Source organism: Notothenia rossii (genome assembly GCF_949606895.1).
Source record: "Notothenia rossii genome assembly, chromosome: 7".
NCBI lineage: Eukaryota > Metazoa > Chordata > Actinopteri > Perciformes > Nototheniidae > Notothenia > Notothenia rossii.
In genome coordinates this window covers 70,278,153-70,295,804 of record NC_136905.1, presented here as the reverse complement: position 1 = coordinate 70,295,804, position 17,652 = coordinate 70,278,153, and the positions used below count along the sequence as shown (strand labels likewise).

The 17,652-nt window shown below is 41.4% G+C and overlaps 1 protein-coding gene and 1 long non-coding RNA gene across 2 annotated transcripts; one reads left to right on the top strand and one right to left on the bottom strand.

Moving 5' to 3' along the window:
* Positions 1-505: 505 nt before the first annotated feature.
* Positions 506-3,283, bottom strand: LOC307046917. The gene is made up of 2 exons (XR_013810289.1): positions 3,146-3,283; positions 506-1,114 (listed from the first exon to the last, which is right to left on the bottom strand). It is a non-coding gene; the product is annotated as an uncharacterized lncRNA (long non-coding RNA).
* Positions 1,791-10,870, top strand: pkdccb (protein kinase domain containing, cytoplasmic b). The gene is made up of 7 exons (XM_079693586.1): positions 1,791-2,578; positions 3,167-3,298; positions 5,287-5,558; positions 5,856-5,935; positions 6,247-6,354; positions 9,390-9,566; positions 9,908-10,870. Exons 1-7 carry the CDS (start codon positions 1,982-1,984, stop codon positions 10,012-10,014), a joined length of 1,473 nt encoding a protein of 490 aa, XP_079549712.1. The 5' UTR covers positions 1,791-1,981; the 3' UTR covers positions 10,015-10,870.
* Positions 10,871-17,652: the final 6,782 nt, after the last annotated feature.

Here is a 17,652-nt window from a genome sequence, read left to right as displayed (position 1 = left end):
CCGAGAACAAAATCCATCAATGCACCAAGTTTAAACCATAACTCTTCATAAAGGTGTCTTATTCAAAAAGTAGTACTCTGTAGAAGCATAGCCAATCATTCATCAATTACCTGTGGTAAGCCTGCAGTCATTACTCAATGATTAATGACAATGTAGCTCTTAAATAAGGAAGATAAGAGGAGAGATACAGAAAGGAAAAGAAAAGAAAAATGTCTTTGACTTTGGGGTTTTTTCGGAAGAGAAGTGAGAGTCACAGCTGACCGGCACAAAAGAAAGGAGAAAGTGTGACACAGCAGACCTTGCTCTAATGAGGCGGCCGCTGGTCTGACTCTTGTTATAAATATGAATCATGGCGCAGAGCCCTCGTGTCTAAGGGGCCACCTCAGAGGAAAGTAAAAAGGAAATAGATTTATTGGAATAAAGGCAAAGATCTGAAAAAGTAGGATGTGAGAAAGTCTGGGAAGAGAACAAAGTCCTTATCCATGGTTTTAAATGAGAAGCAGAGTCAGTGGAGGAGGGATATCTTTATTTGTATCTCAATGATGTGCTTCAGTGAGTCGTGATTGGCTGATTGATTCAAAACTGATTCATGGTGAAATGAGACGACTGACTCAGAGTTGCTATGAGAGAGGGAATCAGTCAGAATCTGAGTTGGAGAGATTTTTAGACTTCATGTTTATAGCTGCAGCTGAAAGCACTGAAAGCTATAAGTGGGCTTCCTAGATTAGACTTTCTTTGTGATCTCCATTCTCAAGTTTGTTTTGTGCACTGTTGTGCTTTGATTCAACAAGGCTGCTGTGTTGTTGGTTGGCAGGGAGGCTTCTGAGCAGCCTGTCTTGCAGCTGACATAATGCCTTGTTGACTCCAGACACTGATTAACTTACACTGTTGAGCTGCCACACATACACTCAAGAAAAAAATATTCCAAATAACACATAACCAAAGCCTGACAGGCACGTACTGGGAAACACACACACATACACATATAATGAGAGGCTGAAGAGAGGGGGGTGGCTTCTGGCTGGTTCTGAGGTGACAGCCATGGTAATTTCCTGTGGCAGATCTCTGATGCGAAGGGAAACGCTTCATTACAGCTTCAGTGCAGCCTCAAGATCTGTGAAACAAACACAGTTGGAAAAATAATGACAGGAAATTGAAAGAGTGGAACTGTATGGAGGCAAAGAGCAGGGTACTTTTAAACTGTGTGAGTTTTAAGTTACTATAATGGTTCTGATCAGTGATAAAAACAATCTCGTCAGTGGTTGTTTGTGATTGAAGACAAAAGGTGTTTTGCTGCCACCTGTTGGACATATTGTAATAGTGACAGCAGTACTCCAATCTTCTTTGTCTATCCAATAATCAAAAGAAATGTTTTGATGTATGGTGTTTTATTTTTAACATCACTTTAAGGCTAAAATAAGCTTATAGTTTAAATGAACCTGATATTCCTTGATTTTATGAAATTGTTATTTTTCTTAATAATGTCATCATTACTTAATGCATAGTTACTTATACATTAATACCAACAAAGCATAGTGAATTGAAAATTAATCATCATACTAATTAAAAAAACATACTTTATTTCTAAGTTTAATTTCAAATTGTAACTCTTTTTAATTTTAGTTTTTTTGTGTGTGTCTGAGTCAAATAAAAAATGTACAATATTAATGGCCGCTGCATTTCTTCATGCTCTGCGAACGGAGAGTCTGATTGCTGTTGTAAAATCAGCTGCGTAAAGGCGCTTTGACACGCGGATTGAGTGACAACATGAGGTCGAGCTCTCCTGCGAGGTTGTTCAGCGGGTGTAAAGTTACGAGCGGACAGGACACACCTCTAGAGGGAGTTCCCGGGGAGATGGAAACGAGGAGCTGATCACTCCTGCAGCAGAGAAGTCAGCAGCCCTTTCACTCTGAGCTGAGCGGAGGTCCGAGCCTGCGGCCGTGCGTCTCTCCAGCAGCAGTAGCCGTGCCACGGGAGGGAAATGCCCGGGATGGGCCACTCATTACGCGCGGCAGCCCTCCTGGCTTTCGTGGTTCTTTCTATTTTGGTGTCACTCTTGATTAGCAGCGTGCAGCAGTTTGGAGCAGGAATATATCACTTTTCCAATGCAACTGTTGCTGGTGATGAGGAGGAGTTCGCGTCGCTCCACGGGGCGTTGATTTACCAACTCAACCAGAGGCGCAAAGAAATCATTCCGCTGCTTTTACTTGATGGTGAGGAAACCTGGGAAAGTTTTTACCAACGTGATCAAACACAAGACTCCCCTATGGATTACAGTCTCTGGAATGAGATCACGCATGGCTCCAGGAAAGCGCATATGGATGAAATGGATTGCCAGTCTCTGGTGGACATGCAGGCGGTGGAGGTCCTCGGGTCTGGATACACTAAGCTGGTTGTCAAAGTAAATCTGGCCGGAGGTCAGCCTGTTGCGTTAAAACTCGTCAATGAGCAGGGGATCGACATGGGAAAATGTGTGGAGGATTTTAAAGACCCTCGAGGGTGCCGTGAACTTGTTTCTTACAAGTTGAAGAAAGAAATAGTCCTGTTGCAGAGGCTACAGCATCCTAACGTCATCAAGGTAAACTGCTCCCTCTGTCTGCCTTATGTGCTTACATTTAAATAAAAAAATGTTTTTTTTTCCTCTTGAATATTTAAGACTTCTGTCTATATATCAAATAAACGTTATAGACAATACATTGTAATGCATTAGAGACTTCTGGTCACTATTAAACACTGGTGCTAGGCTGGAATATTATTAAGATTTTCCATATTCCTTCTCAAATTTCCCTTTGTCTCACACAGCTGGATGGGCCACACTGGCTCTGCAGGAACCTTCCCATGTAATTAAATTAAATTCACTGACCCTCTTCTGACCTCTGGGTCCAGTTTGGCAAGAGCAGACAATGTGCCTCTGTCCCCTCTCTCTATCCCTGGTTGCATCTGAAACCCCCACAGAGTTTATTCACTCAAGCCATTACAGCCCAATTTAGACCTAGTTTGAATTAAACGGACAAGTTTGTTACTCCAGCAATCGCGTAACAGCGGTGTGTCCAACAGCTCATGAGTCGATTAAGTTAAAGTGTACAGAGCACATTAATATGAAAAGGCAGAAATCATTTTTTCTCTTTCACTGTGACTAACTTACAGTTACTCTTCACTTCCGCAGCTCAAAGGTCACTGTGCAGGAGATGCTGGAGGAAGAGGAGGAGAGGGGGAGAAAGTCACTGTCATCCTGGAGCAGGGGAATCCTCTCCAGATGATCCAGTTGCTCCAGAGCCCCTGGGAGGACAGATTCCGGGTAAGATCCGGCTTTCAGCTGTTCAATGCGCATGGTCTTGTCATTTATCCTTTTCACTACACTGCGAATGGGGGAAGTTGAAACTCTGCCACATATTTTAAACGTTATGGATGTGCAGGCTCTCGCTCCTCTTGGCAGTAGAGGCGGAGGTTGAGAGATGAGGGAGGCGGACATTTGAAACTCCTGAAGGTCTGACATCTGTCCCTCAGTGTATTTGATCAGGCCCTGCCTGGAATGGAGATGGGTCCTGGAGTTAATCCACTGCAGGCTAGGAATGTCATGTCACACACACACACACACACACACACACACACACACACACACACACACACACACACACACACACACACACACACACACACACACACACACACACACACACACACACACACACACACACACACACACACACACACACACACACACACAGAGTTTTAGTCAACCCCCATCACAGGTATGCTCACAGTTGGAGTCAACAGAGGTTGAATTTACACTCCAGGGATCTGAGCGTGTGTGTTTGTGCATGGGTGTGTTAAAAGAGAGAGATTTTAGTTTATAAACACAATTAAAAAAAATGGAAAATAAGAAATAGAATGCAAAGATAAATTATGAGTACATAGAAATCGGACTCCGACAGTAATAAATAGAAGTGCCATTATTCTAAAAAGTTCAGAGAAAAAAAAATATTTAAAAATAAAATGAGAAATAAAAACAACCAAGATGAAAATCAGGTAAACAGATCAGGAAGGAGAAGGGTAAAACATAAAACAGCGTAGGACTGAGATGTAGATGTTAACAGTTCTTAGCCTTTCTTTTCCTGTTGTACATAAATGTCAACATAAAAAACTAAAAAAGTAGTTGGCATACATGTACACAGGGAACGGGGACCTCCATGCCTTTCCACGTGAGTGAATATGATATTTACCCAAAATAAACAAAGAAAGGAAAGAATGGATGCCGGGTCGTGCATGCTTTGTTTTTCGGATTAGCAAAAGTAACAGCACGGTCTGCAAGTATCATCCCAACTATGGGCCTCATTTTGCTACATCACCCAAATAGCCGTTCATAATACCCCCCCGGAGCTGCACGGCCTCTTTCAGCTACATTGCATCTGCGCTGGCTACAGTAATCCAGGGGTGTTCGGTTTCAGCCAGCCTGTTATTACAGTTCTTGGATCCCACCAAGTGACGTCCAAGAGACCCCGAGCATTACCTTACACTGCAGCTATGTTTGTAGTGTGACAAAATCATTTCATGCTCTGTCAGTGCGTGGCTAATGCCTTTATGTTGCCCTTAGTAGTCTACTTATTTTCTTTTTCTGTTTTATTGTAGGATTTAAAGAGTACTATAAAAGCAGTCTCAGGAAATGGCTTGCAAATGTGGCTGCAGAGACGTCTTAAAAGAGAATAACGCAATGTTTTTCTGAGGGTTTTTATGTTTCACCATTTTTAGCAATATAGTAAACTTAATTAAATTGTCCAATGGTTAACCTTTTTTTGCAGTGTTCAGCTTGACCACCATGAACTACTTTGGGTATCCGAGCATTTTATTAAAGGGTTTTATTTGACAACAAGTGGCACGAAGTTGGAGGGAAGCCTGTAATCCAGTCATTTCTGTTGAAGTACAAAAACTAAAACAGGGCTACAAGTAGGGCTGAAAGTAGCAATTGTTTTAGTTATTGATTACCTTGAGTTATTTCTTTTTCATCAAATAATCATTTAAGTCTTTATTTAAAGCATAAATGCAACATAAAAAATCCCTATTTCAGGTTTTCCATTGTAATTACTGATGTGTTTTTCCTACTAGTAAACTTTTTTTGTGTCTGAACTAACAACAAAACTAAAAGATAACCATTACATAACACTAAAATAAAATATGAGCAAACTCTCCCAATCAAATCGTAGCGTATGAGATAACTACATTTTTGGCGTTTGCATGTTACTGTGCACATAAACAACTAGTCATCCATCTGATTTTAATCTCCTTCAGGTGTGTCTGGACCTGGTTCGGCTCCTCCACTTCCTGTCCCAGTCTCCCCTTGGCTCCGTGGCTCTGCTGGACTTTCAGCCCCGGCAGTTTGTCACCGTGTCCGGGGAGCTGAAGCTCACCGACCTGGACGACGCCAGCGCCGAGGAGACCTCCTGTCAGACACACGCAGACTGCACCCTTCAGTTTCCACACAGAAATTTCACTCTGCCGTGCTCGGCTCAGGGAGTGTGTGAGGGCTTGAACGAGAAGAGGAACATCTACAATGCCTATAGGTAAGAAAAGTGACACGTTTACGACATAATAGACTTGTGATGGATGGATGTTACAGCAGCTACATGGATGATTGTTTAAATATCGTTGTCTTGGTTAAGACCTACAGCTGGAAATGTGAGGTTTGATGAAGGAGGTGTGGTAAATAAATTGGTAGTTTCAGTGGAAAATAAGTAGTTTTAAAAACAGACAGCTTTATGGACTGTTTGTTTTAACACTGGTGTGAGACATGTCATGTTCTGTGCTATGTGATGGGGCTTGTCTGTCTGTCTGACTGAGTTGTCTTTGCCTGGCCTTAGGTATTTCTTCACCTACCTGCTGCCTCACCAGGCCCCGCCTGGCTTTACACACCTGGTAGACCACATCATGAACTCCACAGGTGAGGATGAGAGATGTCTTGACATGACAGGACGCTCACTATTGAAGATCAGAAAGCAAATCATTCCATTATTGCAGTCGTGTAATGACATGTCTCAGTATAAGTGCTTCTTTTTAATGAGCTTGACAAGATGCTTCATGACATGTTACAAGGTAGTGAAAACAATTTGTAATCTGTTGAGATCACACAACTCGGATAAGAGAGGAAAAACATAGTGAAGGGAAAATAAATCATTCATATTGTATAGTATGACAATAAGCATGTAGTCAGTTAGACATTTTATCAGATTTTAATGCATCTTGTGTGCCCAGGGGAGCTAAAAGCTGACATCAATCATACGCTGGAGGCCTTTGAACACATCCTCCTGCTCTATAAGTCTGGCCTGCACCTGGACAACCTGCCTCCATCAATAATCAGAGGTAAGAGCTTGTGGAATGAAGCCTGCTTTTTATAAAGTACAGTGGGCCCTCTTGTAGACCCTTTTCCTTTCTTCTTGGAGAGAATGCTTGGCTCTTTTTATCCTCCCCTTTTTAGGGAAAACTCAGACAGTCTATACCTCTGTTTTCATTTTGTATCTTTAGAAAAATGAAGGGGGGGTTGTTCTGCCGCTCTGGCTGTTTTGACAGGTTTATTAGGCAGCTGGAATGAGAGGACAAGACTAACAAAGCGGGATTAATCCTGCATGTCTCTGGCTCAGAAAGCGCAGTCGGCGTTCATTTAAAAAAAAAGTGCTAGGATTACATCGAATTATTCTGTTCAGCCTTTCAGGATAGTCGATTGTTTTGATACACTTTTTGTCCAACTTTTGCCTTTTTGGATTGAACAAGTAGTTAACATACTTTCAGAATATTCACACAAAGTACTTTCTTTATACACTTTAAGTCATACTTGTATGCTTTCAGTATTAGCACTGAAAGTCCTTCACTTTCTTCTCTTCAACTCCCTCCACTCACTTCACTGCGGCCCCGCTCCTGCCGCTCCTCTCAGCTCTATGAAATATTAATAACAGAATGACTGGCTGCGTTCCTGTGGTGAGATTTTCCGTCCCCCCAGATGCTGGACTGTTTATATAGCAGCGCTTTGTGAATTTAATCACAGATTCAGAGTAAAGAGGCCTGGGCGCTGAGGCTGACACCAGGAGGGAATGTTCTAGCTTAACAAGGAGGTGCCATGAGTCAACCCTGCTGCTGCGAAGTGTGTGTGATAAGACTCCAAAAAATGAGTGTGTGCGATATATTAAACAGAGGTGTTCTGTTAACATCTTAAATGCACTTCAGTATAACCTTGTTTAATGTAATTTAGCTTGGTTGAGTTTTATTCATAGTTCAATATATTGTCAAATACATGTATTTACTGCATTAGATGAGAACATTTATACAACTCCTAACAGTATCTAATGTAGTATGTAACATGCAGCTAATTTATCTCAAGGACAGAAAACGTTTGCTATTAGCTAGACTGGCTCTATGCAAAATTCAAAGTATCTGCTAAAAAGCTAGTTTTTGAGTTGTCAAATTATATTTTTGTTGAAATACTTTCTCCAAAGTCGTTATTATTCCTTAAAAGTGGAATTAGGTGGACTTTGATACAGTTAGACGGAGCCAGGCTAGCTGCTTCCACTCTTTGTTCTTAGCCGAGCTACCTAGCTACTAGCGTTAGCTTCTTATTCATACAGACTCATACAAACATGTGATTGCTATTCTTTTTCTAATGTAACTCTCCCTTAGTGGCAAACATTGATGTTCCCAAAATGTCAAACTGTTGCGCTATTGGAATAAACAACCAGAAGAGAGAAGCAAGGATGGTGCAATTTTGTGTTAAAAACACATTGGCTCATTAATATGTCTCTTCTGGGAGAGAAAAAAACAGAATTGCAGCCAAAGACCCAGCGAAGCTTGATAAAACAAGCCAAATAGCAACACATCTCATCGAAATTGTGTGCATGTGTGAGAATACTCTCATCAAGTCCTAATTTGAAATTGCTGACAGATGGAGACTCATTGGTAATGTTGTGAATGTAGCTTCTCTACAGCTGAGATCATTTGTGATTTTGATGGAGGAGAACAAAATCTGGTCAAGACGTATTTAATTAAAAGTATGAATTTAGTTGTGTAAAAAAAGGCAAGGAGTGAATTCATTTAGGTCCTGACATTCATGAATAAATTCTTCGCGTTACTTTCACTGCAAAGCTGTGTCCCCGTCCTTCATCCTACACACATAGAGCTTATATTCATACGTCTCTGTCTCCTCGACAGCTGAGGCCTGCCACCCTATAGCTCCCCAACAGGCCTCTTTTTGCTCCCCTGAGAAGGATCCTCGAAACACTCCTTCTCCTTGTTCCCTTTGCTCAAACCCAGAAGGCAGATCCTCGTGTCCCTTTCCTCTTAACAATACCCTCACACACACTCACACTGGCTCCTGCCATTTAGGAAGGTTAACAGTTTGTAACGAGGTGCCTACTTCTTACAGACTCACAGAGTAGGCTTTTGTCCTCTTCTGGTGAGTGTGTGAGAGAGAGAGAGAGAGAGAGGGAGAGAGAGAGGGAGAGAGAGAGAGTGTGTATGCGGACACATGTGTGCATGCTTCTTTCTCATGGCTCCTGCTAATGTTTAGCAGATGATTTAAGGCCAGATCCACAAGAAGTCTGACTGAAAGAGTTATAATGATCAATGTGACGCAAATGTTAGGCAGGAGGAAGGTGGAGGGAAGTGATTTTTCAGTGTGGAGCAACAGCTAGTTGGAGAAAAGCTCAAAATGTTGTCAGATTTTTACAAAGACCGTAATAGGCGCACAAGGTTATGGGTGGCCATTAATATGTATCATGCAAAAACTATTTTACCGTAGACTTTATTCAAACAAAAATTACAAGGGTTTTATGGTTCAAGCTTCTCAGTTTTGAAGAATTTCTTCTTTTTCTTTTGTGCATGTGAAAATGAAAAGAAAATGGCAGCTATAATTAAGATGAACATTTAAAGCTTCTTGTACATGCATATTTTGAGGCACATCTCAGGGTTTTAAGAGGTTTAACTAAACACCTCTATATTGTGGTACATGTACGTTTTACATCACTTCTTTTATAGTATTATTTTATCATGGTGATACAAAAAACACATTCTTCTGTTGTTACTGATTTCACATTTTACTTTTAAAAAACAAGTGAATATAAATGAATTTATGTTTTACCTTTTTAACCTGTCAATCATAACCATATTAGTTATCCTGAGTCAGTGAGAGCTCTGTAGTTACATGACAAAGTGTAATATGCTGTATTTTCACCTTCAACTGTTTTTTTGTGGTTCTTTTTCATGATCTTATCTGTATTCTCTTCATTTGATGCTGCACAGTATTGGTTTCCCCAAAGGAATGATTCAACTTGAATCTTATCCTTGGAGAGCACTTGGAAATCTTTCAGTAGCCTCATGTGTTGAAGTGGCATCTTTTCCTCTGTGGTTAGATTACACCGTGATGCGAGGCATGGGGACCTCGGGGGACACGGAGTATCGCTGCTGGCCGTCCTACAGCCAGCAGGGCTGCCTGCTGTCCGTCCACAGCGCCAGAGAGGCAGCGTTCATCTGCAACTCCCACTCTCAGTGCAACAGCTTCACTCTGACGGGGCAGAAGACATGGACAGGTTAGTAAAGCCACTGAGAAACTTCTTCTATTCTTTTATTCTGTTTGGAGATGTTTTTAACACATTGCTAGTTACACATGTGTGTCACTTTAATGTGGAAAGTCATTACATGAACTAAATCATCCAAATACACAAATTACTCTATAATAATAAGCATGTATAATTACCCACAAAATCACTTCTGACTAAGACTGCTGAGTAAACATATTCAGCTGCAGCTCTTTTAATCTGATGAAGCTTTTAAATGTTCTCTTAAAGGAACTCAAGTCAAGACCTGTTACTTTATTGATGTTGCAGATGTGTTTAACATGCCTCTTTTTCTTTTTTTCCGTGCTGTGCAGGTCGCCTCCTGGCCTCTTTCAGGAGCAGCTTCAGTCATCTGGTGCCCGATGGGACATCAGAGGTGTATGTGAAGAAAACCAAAGCTCCTGAAACCTCCACAGTGTGACGCGAGGAACAAAAACAGAACATTCCTGTTTCAGTGCAGCAACAGAGTGGGATGAGAAATAACTAGCGAAACATTGCGCTTAAGATGAGAACTGTGTTCCTCCTTGTGAACATGATGAAGGCTGCTCGGCTGTCTGGGTTTGCAGGAGGAGCGTATAGGGGCCGGGCTGAAGAGGCGTTTGAAGTGAGGCAAGTGAATGTGATGTATTTATAGGGCTTCTGCTCAGTGACTGTTTGATCTGCCTGCCAGCTCACTGCCTCTGCCAACTATTTAAAGGGATTTCCCTTCAGGTACAATTAAGGAGGGAGAGCCTTGTGCACTCGACATGTTTTTTTTTCTACCTATATTTGCCATGTGTGTTGGCTTTCGTTGTGAGGCCGGGTCCCCATAGTAGGATTTTTAAGCCAAAGAGGTAATAAGAACAGCGGCTGCAGCTCAGCGTTTGAAGCCTGAGGACGAGAAAAGAAAACAAGCTCTTATACAAATACACTTTGATGTTAATGCGCTGAGGTTGCGGCTCTTTTTTCATGGTTCCCTGCTTAGCTGCGCTGTGGTATGAGATGGCAACAACCATGTAAGCATTTCCACATCAACAATGAGCAAATGATTAAGACCATTCCAGATCAGTCTGTTTTTTACATACTTCTTTAAACCTAGTTTGTATTGCTTAGTTCATAAATATGTATGTGATCGAATGAAATGTAATTGTTCTTACATGATTGTGCATTATAGCTTACGTGCACCTTGTGGGTGATACTTTTATTTTCAATGAAAAATTATTCACTTTCTTTTATACTTCACTTATTGTAATTGTACAGTTTTACAATTTTGTAATTATATAAATGTATTGTTTCTACCTTTTGCTGTTGTGTTCATTTGCATTTTTAATACATTTAGTCTACCTTTTAACTAACAGCCTGTTTATTTCTCATTAGCACCTTTGTGTGTGTGCGTGTGCGTGTGCGTGTGTGTGTGTGTGTGTGTGTTTGTCAGCGGGGGAGGTGAAACTTGCATGTGTATACTGACCTGGTTTTGTGTGTTTTTAAATCCTTTATCTGCTCGCGTGCCCCCACATCTACAATCTTTTTCCCATCTGAATGGGTGAGACTGCAAACCTACGGAGCTCTGCAGAGTTTGCACAATACCAGAGGAATGCATTCAAATGCCCTGTCATGCTGAGCTCATTATGAGGCTTAATTAATACATGTAAATTAGCTTACTTACCCTCCCTTTCTCATGTTGAGAGAGGGGGCATTACTGTAAGACAAAGGCAGTCATCAGGACAATCAGAGCCCAATCTGTGGTTAGCACACGAATGGGCTTGCCATCTGTGCCTGCCAGGAGGAGCCGGGTGAGGTTGAGATAAGGGCAGGATTGCAGGGTGGCAGGTTGAAGGATTTGTAAAGTCAGGACTTGTAGCAGCAACAGAATCTGGTGGGAGAGAAAGAGCAGACCAAATACCAGTGATGACCTGATATGAGCCAGACTTCAGTAATACGGCATCCCCCACCCATTATATATTTCCTGTTGCTGTTGAAAGGGGGGGAAACCAGAGAAGAAATTTAAAATAAAGTATAAACATTTATCAGAAAAAAATAAGAACACTAAACAAAAGTGAAATGAAATAGAGATATGTTTGAATGTGTTGACTCCTTTGCCATTCATCCATACAACCACTGACGTGAAAGGGCACGTCTTCTCTACAAATTACACTTTGATGACTGAGACACTGGAGGCCTCTGGGTCCTGTTTGCCTCATGTTGGTCCCTTGTTGTCTGGAAAAAGCTGGCTGATTAGAGTCTGATTGTGGAGATAAGAAGTCTGAGTCAGATGAGATAAGAACAAACCAACTCACTGGACCAACACAGCAGGACTGGCTAGAAGGACTGGTTGGATGTGGGGGAAATAATCCCCCACAAGATGTGTTTTATCTATGCAACAGTAAATAGGCTTTCTACCTCAGTGAATGAAATGCAGATAGCCACCAAACAATCAACATTCGATTTGTAAAAAGAATGGCTCTGGAATTAAGGCTTATTTGCTTTCCTGTGGAGAGTTAGAGGAGAAAATGGATAGCTCTGTCATGTCTGTAGCTACTGATGAAGCCAATTAAGCTAGCACAAAGAGAGCCTTTTGGTTTCCTTTATTTAAGTTTTTGACACAGTTGAAGAATGGTTTTGTAATGATTGATACCAATCTCACATGGTAACTGTCTGGTAAATTCAAGGCTTAAGCTAGCAGTTAGCTTAACATGGATACAGGCCATGATACAGGCTCTCAAATGGAAAAACAGTTGGCCTGGGCTGTGCCAAACGTAAAGTAGCTTTTAGAAAGAAGTAACTGCTACTAAGTCACTGCCAAGGATTAGTGTGTCACAAAAGCGGTGTTGTTTCACATCTTGGTAAACACTAATATTTAGAGATGCTTAGAAAAAGATTTTTTACAATTTGAGGTAGCCAGGCTAGCTTTTTCCAGTCTTTGAGCAAAAGTAGCTATTAATGGCTGACTCAAGCTGATCACACTGCATAACTTTCAAACCATTTATTCAGTAGTATGTGACACATGATCATACAGAGCACACAACTCCCCAAGTGATAAGCTTTTAATTTATTGAATTTTCCAGCTGTGTCTCATCCTCCTCCACGTCGCCTAGGAGAAGAAAACGTCTGGCGTCTGACTGTTTGGTCTTGGCGCTCCCTTTGACAGAGCTAATGGATGTTCTGGCAAAGTCTGTAGCTTGCGCACATTGTTTTTATTTAAAAAAATTCAAAGGCAAAGGGATGAAGAAATGGATTCACTGTTGAATTTAGTCTATATTCACAACGGTGTGATATGTTCATGCTCCGAATGTTGTAGTGTGTGGTGAGTAAGCATCATAAACGGCAGTTGTTCAAGCGGAGGTCTTCACAGTGTACTTTTTGTATTCTCATTTGAGTCTCAAAGTACTCTCTTTCTTCCCTCTGACTTTGTTTATATAGCTGGAAATATGTATGGAGGTTTGAAGGTTGAGCCCCTCTGAGCCTTTTCTTTTTGTTTACTTATGAAAGTCAATTTTTTGTTAAGGGATGTTTTCATAATTTGCATCGTGGTGAAATGTTTAAAACCATCATGTGGTATTGTTCCCTTTATGTTCATGTGTGGTACAATGTTCCTCTGTTTTTAACCGTGTAATTGACAAGTTGATATTTTTTTTATAAAAAGGTTCAGGGAAAGAGCGGGGGTGCAGACAGATTGTTTTTTTACTCAGCTCCATACCCTCCATTTCTGTTTTTTTAAGTTTCCAGTTTCACCCGACTTGTTTCCGTCGGGTTTTATTCATGACCTCCATCTGGAAATAATATATGTTCATGAAAACAAGCCATCAGCAATTTTAGGGAAGAGTTCTGTGTGTGTGCAAGAGCAGGGAGGGGGACATAAGGGCCTCTTCTCTGGGTTCAGGCTCCACCAATGTAGCAGTGTTAGTGCAGTGAGAAAGACATGAGTAAACTAAGAACCAAAGCACCTATCATCCTCTCTTAAAATCCTGCTGCAATGCATTTGTGGTCTAGCTTAAGTCTTTGATTCGAATGCAAAGTTAGTCATCAAATGCAAGAAACCGCAGCTGCTGCTGGGAGAAATTACGTGTCAGGCAGGTCTTTGGCAGAATGTTTGACCTTGGCTCAGCCTAAAAATATGCATTAACTCAGTGAAAGCCTGCATAGTTCGGCAGGAAAGAAGATCTGGCTTGTGTTTGAGTTGCTCACAGGAGCGTATGCGGCCTGTGACGGGAGAGATAGAGCAGATATTCACTCGACTCCGGGCTCACAGAACACCTCTGTGCTTGTCTGCCGCCTTGGCTGCGGTACATAGGAGACCAGCCGGTCACACCTGAGAGCCTCTGAAGAGTAGCCAGACATTTAGCCGGCCCGTCCCGAGCACAGAGGCTTCTTAGTTTGCAGGTCGCTGTCTGTATATCTAACTAACTATTTGCCTGTCTGCCTGGAGCTGATACAATCTCTTTTAGAGCCATAATGGCTTTAGCAGGCCCTGAAGGAGAGAGAGCAAGTAGGTGTGTGTGTGAGGAGAGGTTTTCATTTCTGCCTGTCTGCGTTAGGGGGGGGGGGTGGCCAGATCATGTTTTAAAAGCCCTGAAGTTAACCCCAGTCAAAAGGTTTATGCCTACCACTAAAGCCACAGAGGCATCTTGAAAGGTGTAATAGCTAAGCGTTGTATCCAGTGACATCTCCATGGACCCACTGCATAGCTTCCTGATGTAAAGCGAAACTGCATTGCTGTACAATTTGCCTGAAAATTGAGACTTGTTTTAAAAAAAAAAAAAAAGTTCAGAGCCAGCTTTCAAACATTATTTAATTATACCGGTGTTTTCTCTCCATTGAATGTCTGGAGCCACACTGGGTTGGTATTGCACAACCTTTTTTTGGTTATGAGATCCCCACATGTTCTGCGGCCCTGCATTCCCTCCCACTGAAACACAGCAGCAGTCTGGGTCATTTTTCTTTTGAACCTTCCCCCACCTCCCCCACCTCTCTTCCTCACCAGTCCATCCATCATACAGAGTCTCAAGAACCTCCTTTCACCCCACCCGTGCTCCCCTGTTGCTGCCTGCTGCCCTCCCTCTCTGTATGAAACGCTCCTTCAGGCCAAAAACTTCACAGTTTTACAATTAATTTTAGCCTCTGCCGCTGCTGTTAAATTGTTCCACTCCATACATAGCTTCAACCCTCCACCAGTGTCCTCCTCCTGCCAATCTTCCACTGCTACCGTCTTTTTTCCAAGTCACAGCCCACAACTGCTGTGAAGTATCTGGAGTTTCCCCCGTCTTTCAACCAGCTGAGACCTGAGGGCAGGGCTGCCTAGGATCAGGAGCTGTGTGTGTGTGTGTGTGTGTGTGTGTGTGTGTGTGTGTGTGTGTGTGTGTGTGTGTGTGTGTGTGTGTGTGTGTGTGTGTGTGTGTGTGTGTGTGTGTGTGTGTGTGTGTGTGTGTGTGTGTGTGTGTGTGTGTGTGTGTGTGTGTGTGTGTGTGTGTGTGTCTGTTGCTGAGTGAAACTGCTCTTCAAATCAAAGTGCCTGCCTTTTGTTGCGTGGTCTGGAATCCCCTCCGTCACACCTCGGCCATTTCTCAGCAGGGGGACACACTGCCCCCAGCCAGAGGAAGACTTCCTTCTTTACAGTTAATCCTCTACCGGAAATACACCAAGACCCCTCTCTGAGTCAAACAATTTTGTACACAATACATTTCATTGAGGACTCTTGATTTGATAAGCTTTTCCAACTTATTCAAACACAACCCTTAATTTGCACATAACATTTGACCTTTTCATTTCACGCACAATTAACAACCACTCTTCCCATTAATCTTGTCAAACTCTTAAAGACTACTTGCCACAAAAAAACACGTGTATACCAGATGAGGAAAAATGTGATTAATCAGAATCCTAAAGTATTTTATTATTTTACTATTTGCTATACTGCTTCCTCTTTAGCTTTTGTGTGTGTTACCAGATGTCTGGTAGTATAGATGTCAGATGCAGTATACGGCAGTCTCTTGTCATCTTATGTGTAAAAGGCAAACATATTAGCCATGACAGGGAATATAAAATGAGCTTACTTTAATTGCTTTCTGTCTTCTTTGATACAATGCAGCGCAGCTTCAGTTGCATTGTGCAGGTTGTTAAACCTGTAGAGAGCTGTGAAGAGAGCTCTTTGCCACAAGTCCCCAATTAGGCTTCTGCCCACACAGCCATAAAACAGTTAGGGGAATCATTCTGAGGCCGTTAGATTTAACGCTATTAAGAGTTCATTAGTACCTGCATACACAACTGCTGCTGCAATGGGAGGATCATTAACATAGACCTGTTAAAGAAGGCTAGAGGCCTTTTCACTCGTATTAACTTAATGCTCCGTTTTTGCATTCACCTATAGAGGCACAACTCAAAAATATATATTGACTATTTTTGTCTTTATGCAGTGTGAGAAGAGCTCCTTATAATTGGTTGGAGTGAGGCTTTCCAAAAAACATACCTTAGTTCAGGCTGCAGCTAAAATAGCAACATATCAACTTTGTAAGTTGTGGATACCACCAGATATAATTTTGTTATCTGGTTTTATTTTTGAATGATTAATAACATTGTCACTTTTCAAACTTTTGATTCAACACCAAGTTGCTAACTGGTCAAATCTATGAAATCCTCAATTGTTATGTCTAAATGATAAATCTGTTGGTGATTTTTCACCTAAAACATAAATCTCAAGACTTAATATGTAGCATTATACACACTATAACACAAATATTTCAACGCTTGTCAATTCGCAAGATAATCAGACACCATCAATCTAAACTGCTGCAGTATACGAAACCATTCTGTGTGTGGAATGCAAAATGGGACCTGCAGATAAAACAAACAAATGAAAAAACAGTGCGGTAAAGTAATGTTCCCTTTAATACATAGTGAGTACAATATAAAATAAATGTAGAATGCACACAGCAAAGAATGTAAACAATAGAGTAGAGTACATCTTATATAAACTGCACCTAATTAACTGTAGAGAGCGTAGTATAAATAAATAAACACTGGTGCACCGAGCGGATGTGAACTGAAGAAAGTGGAAGCAACTTGTTGAGAGACACTGACACAGGGGAGGGGAGAGAAAGAAAAACATCTGTAGAAAGAGAGAGCGGTTTAGTAAGAGGTCAACAGAGACAGTGATGGAGAGAGAGAAAATGAAGAGAAGGGGCAATGCGCTAGAGGCCACCATGCAGTTTGTGGAAGAGGATGACTAATGACAAAATGCAGGGCAGTTATTACTTCCACTTTGATCTTTCTTCATGTCCAGATAACAGGCAGAATAGTAGCTTCTTTGTGTGAATTATCAAAGGAAACATACACAGTTGACAATGAACAACTGCTAATTAGACCTACTAACTTTAGACACATTTTCTAACACTTCTAAGAATCTTCCAAACATGATCCACAAGGATCCACATGAAGTTCAATTGAAAGTTTTCATAGATGTTAGACCTCTTGTCTTTTGACAAACTGTCACATCATATAAAAGGGTATTTTTGACCATCTTGTACCGTTCCTTTTACAGCTATTAGTGCCTCTTAGCATAGCTTTTTCCTTTAGTGTTGGTGTTCCGATCACTCTCTTTAGGAGCATATTATCGTTCTTGTTATTGTAATGTAGGCTTTTTTTAAATTGACTAAACTACTTAGCCTGTGTGTTGTAGGTATTATCTCCTGTAGTGAGCCCATGTTAAAGTAACCATGTTATTACAATGACCAAAAATATGTTCCCGAATGTCCAGCTTCAGCCTGACTTTGGTTCATCAGTGCAGGTAATGATTGCATTGTTTATAGCAAATGCAAGATAAGTCCTGAAAACTCACATTAAACTACTTTACAGTCTAATTAAGCATCATTTGTGCACCATTTTGGACACTCTGGGGTATATTACCTCAGCCGAAGTAATAGCATGCCATAATTAGTGAGTAAAAACAGTCACAGGAGTAGATGATCCACTTTCTGTTTGCCAGAGCGAGAGGGGTCGAGAGGTCTTTATGGGGTGAAGGTTTAGGATTTGTTTGCAACAGAGGCTTCAGGCTCTTCTGCAAACAAGAGCTGGAGATCAAACATTA

Coding starts and splice junctions, on each gene's coding strand:
- pkdccb (XM_079693586.1), top strand. CDS start 1,982: ATGCCCGGGATGGGCCACTCATTACGCGCGGCAGCCCTCCTGGCTTTC. Junction 3,299..5,286: donor CCTGGGAGGACAGATTCCGG/GTAAGATCCGGC, acceptor AATCTCCTTCAG/GTGTGTCTGGACCTGGTTCG. Junction 5,559..5,855: donor AACATCTACAATGCCTATAG/GTAAGAAAAGTG, acceptor GCCTGGCCTTAG/GTATTTCTTCACCTACCTGC.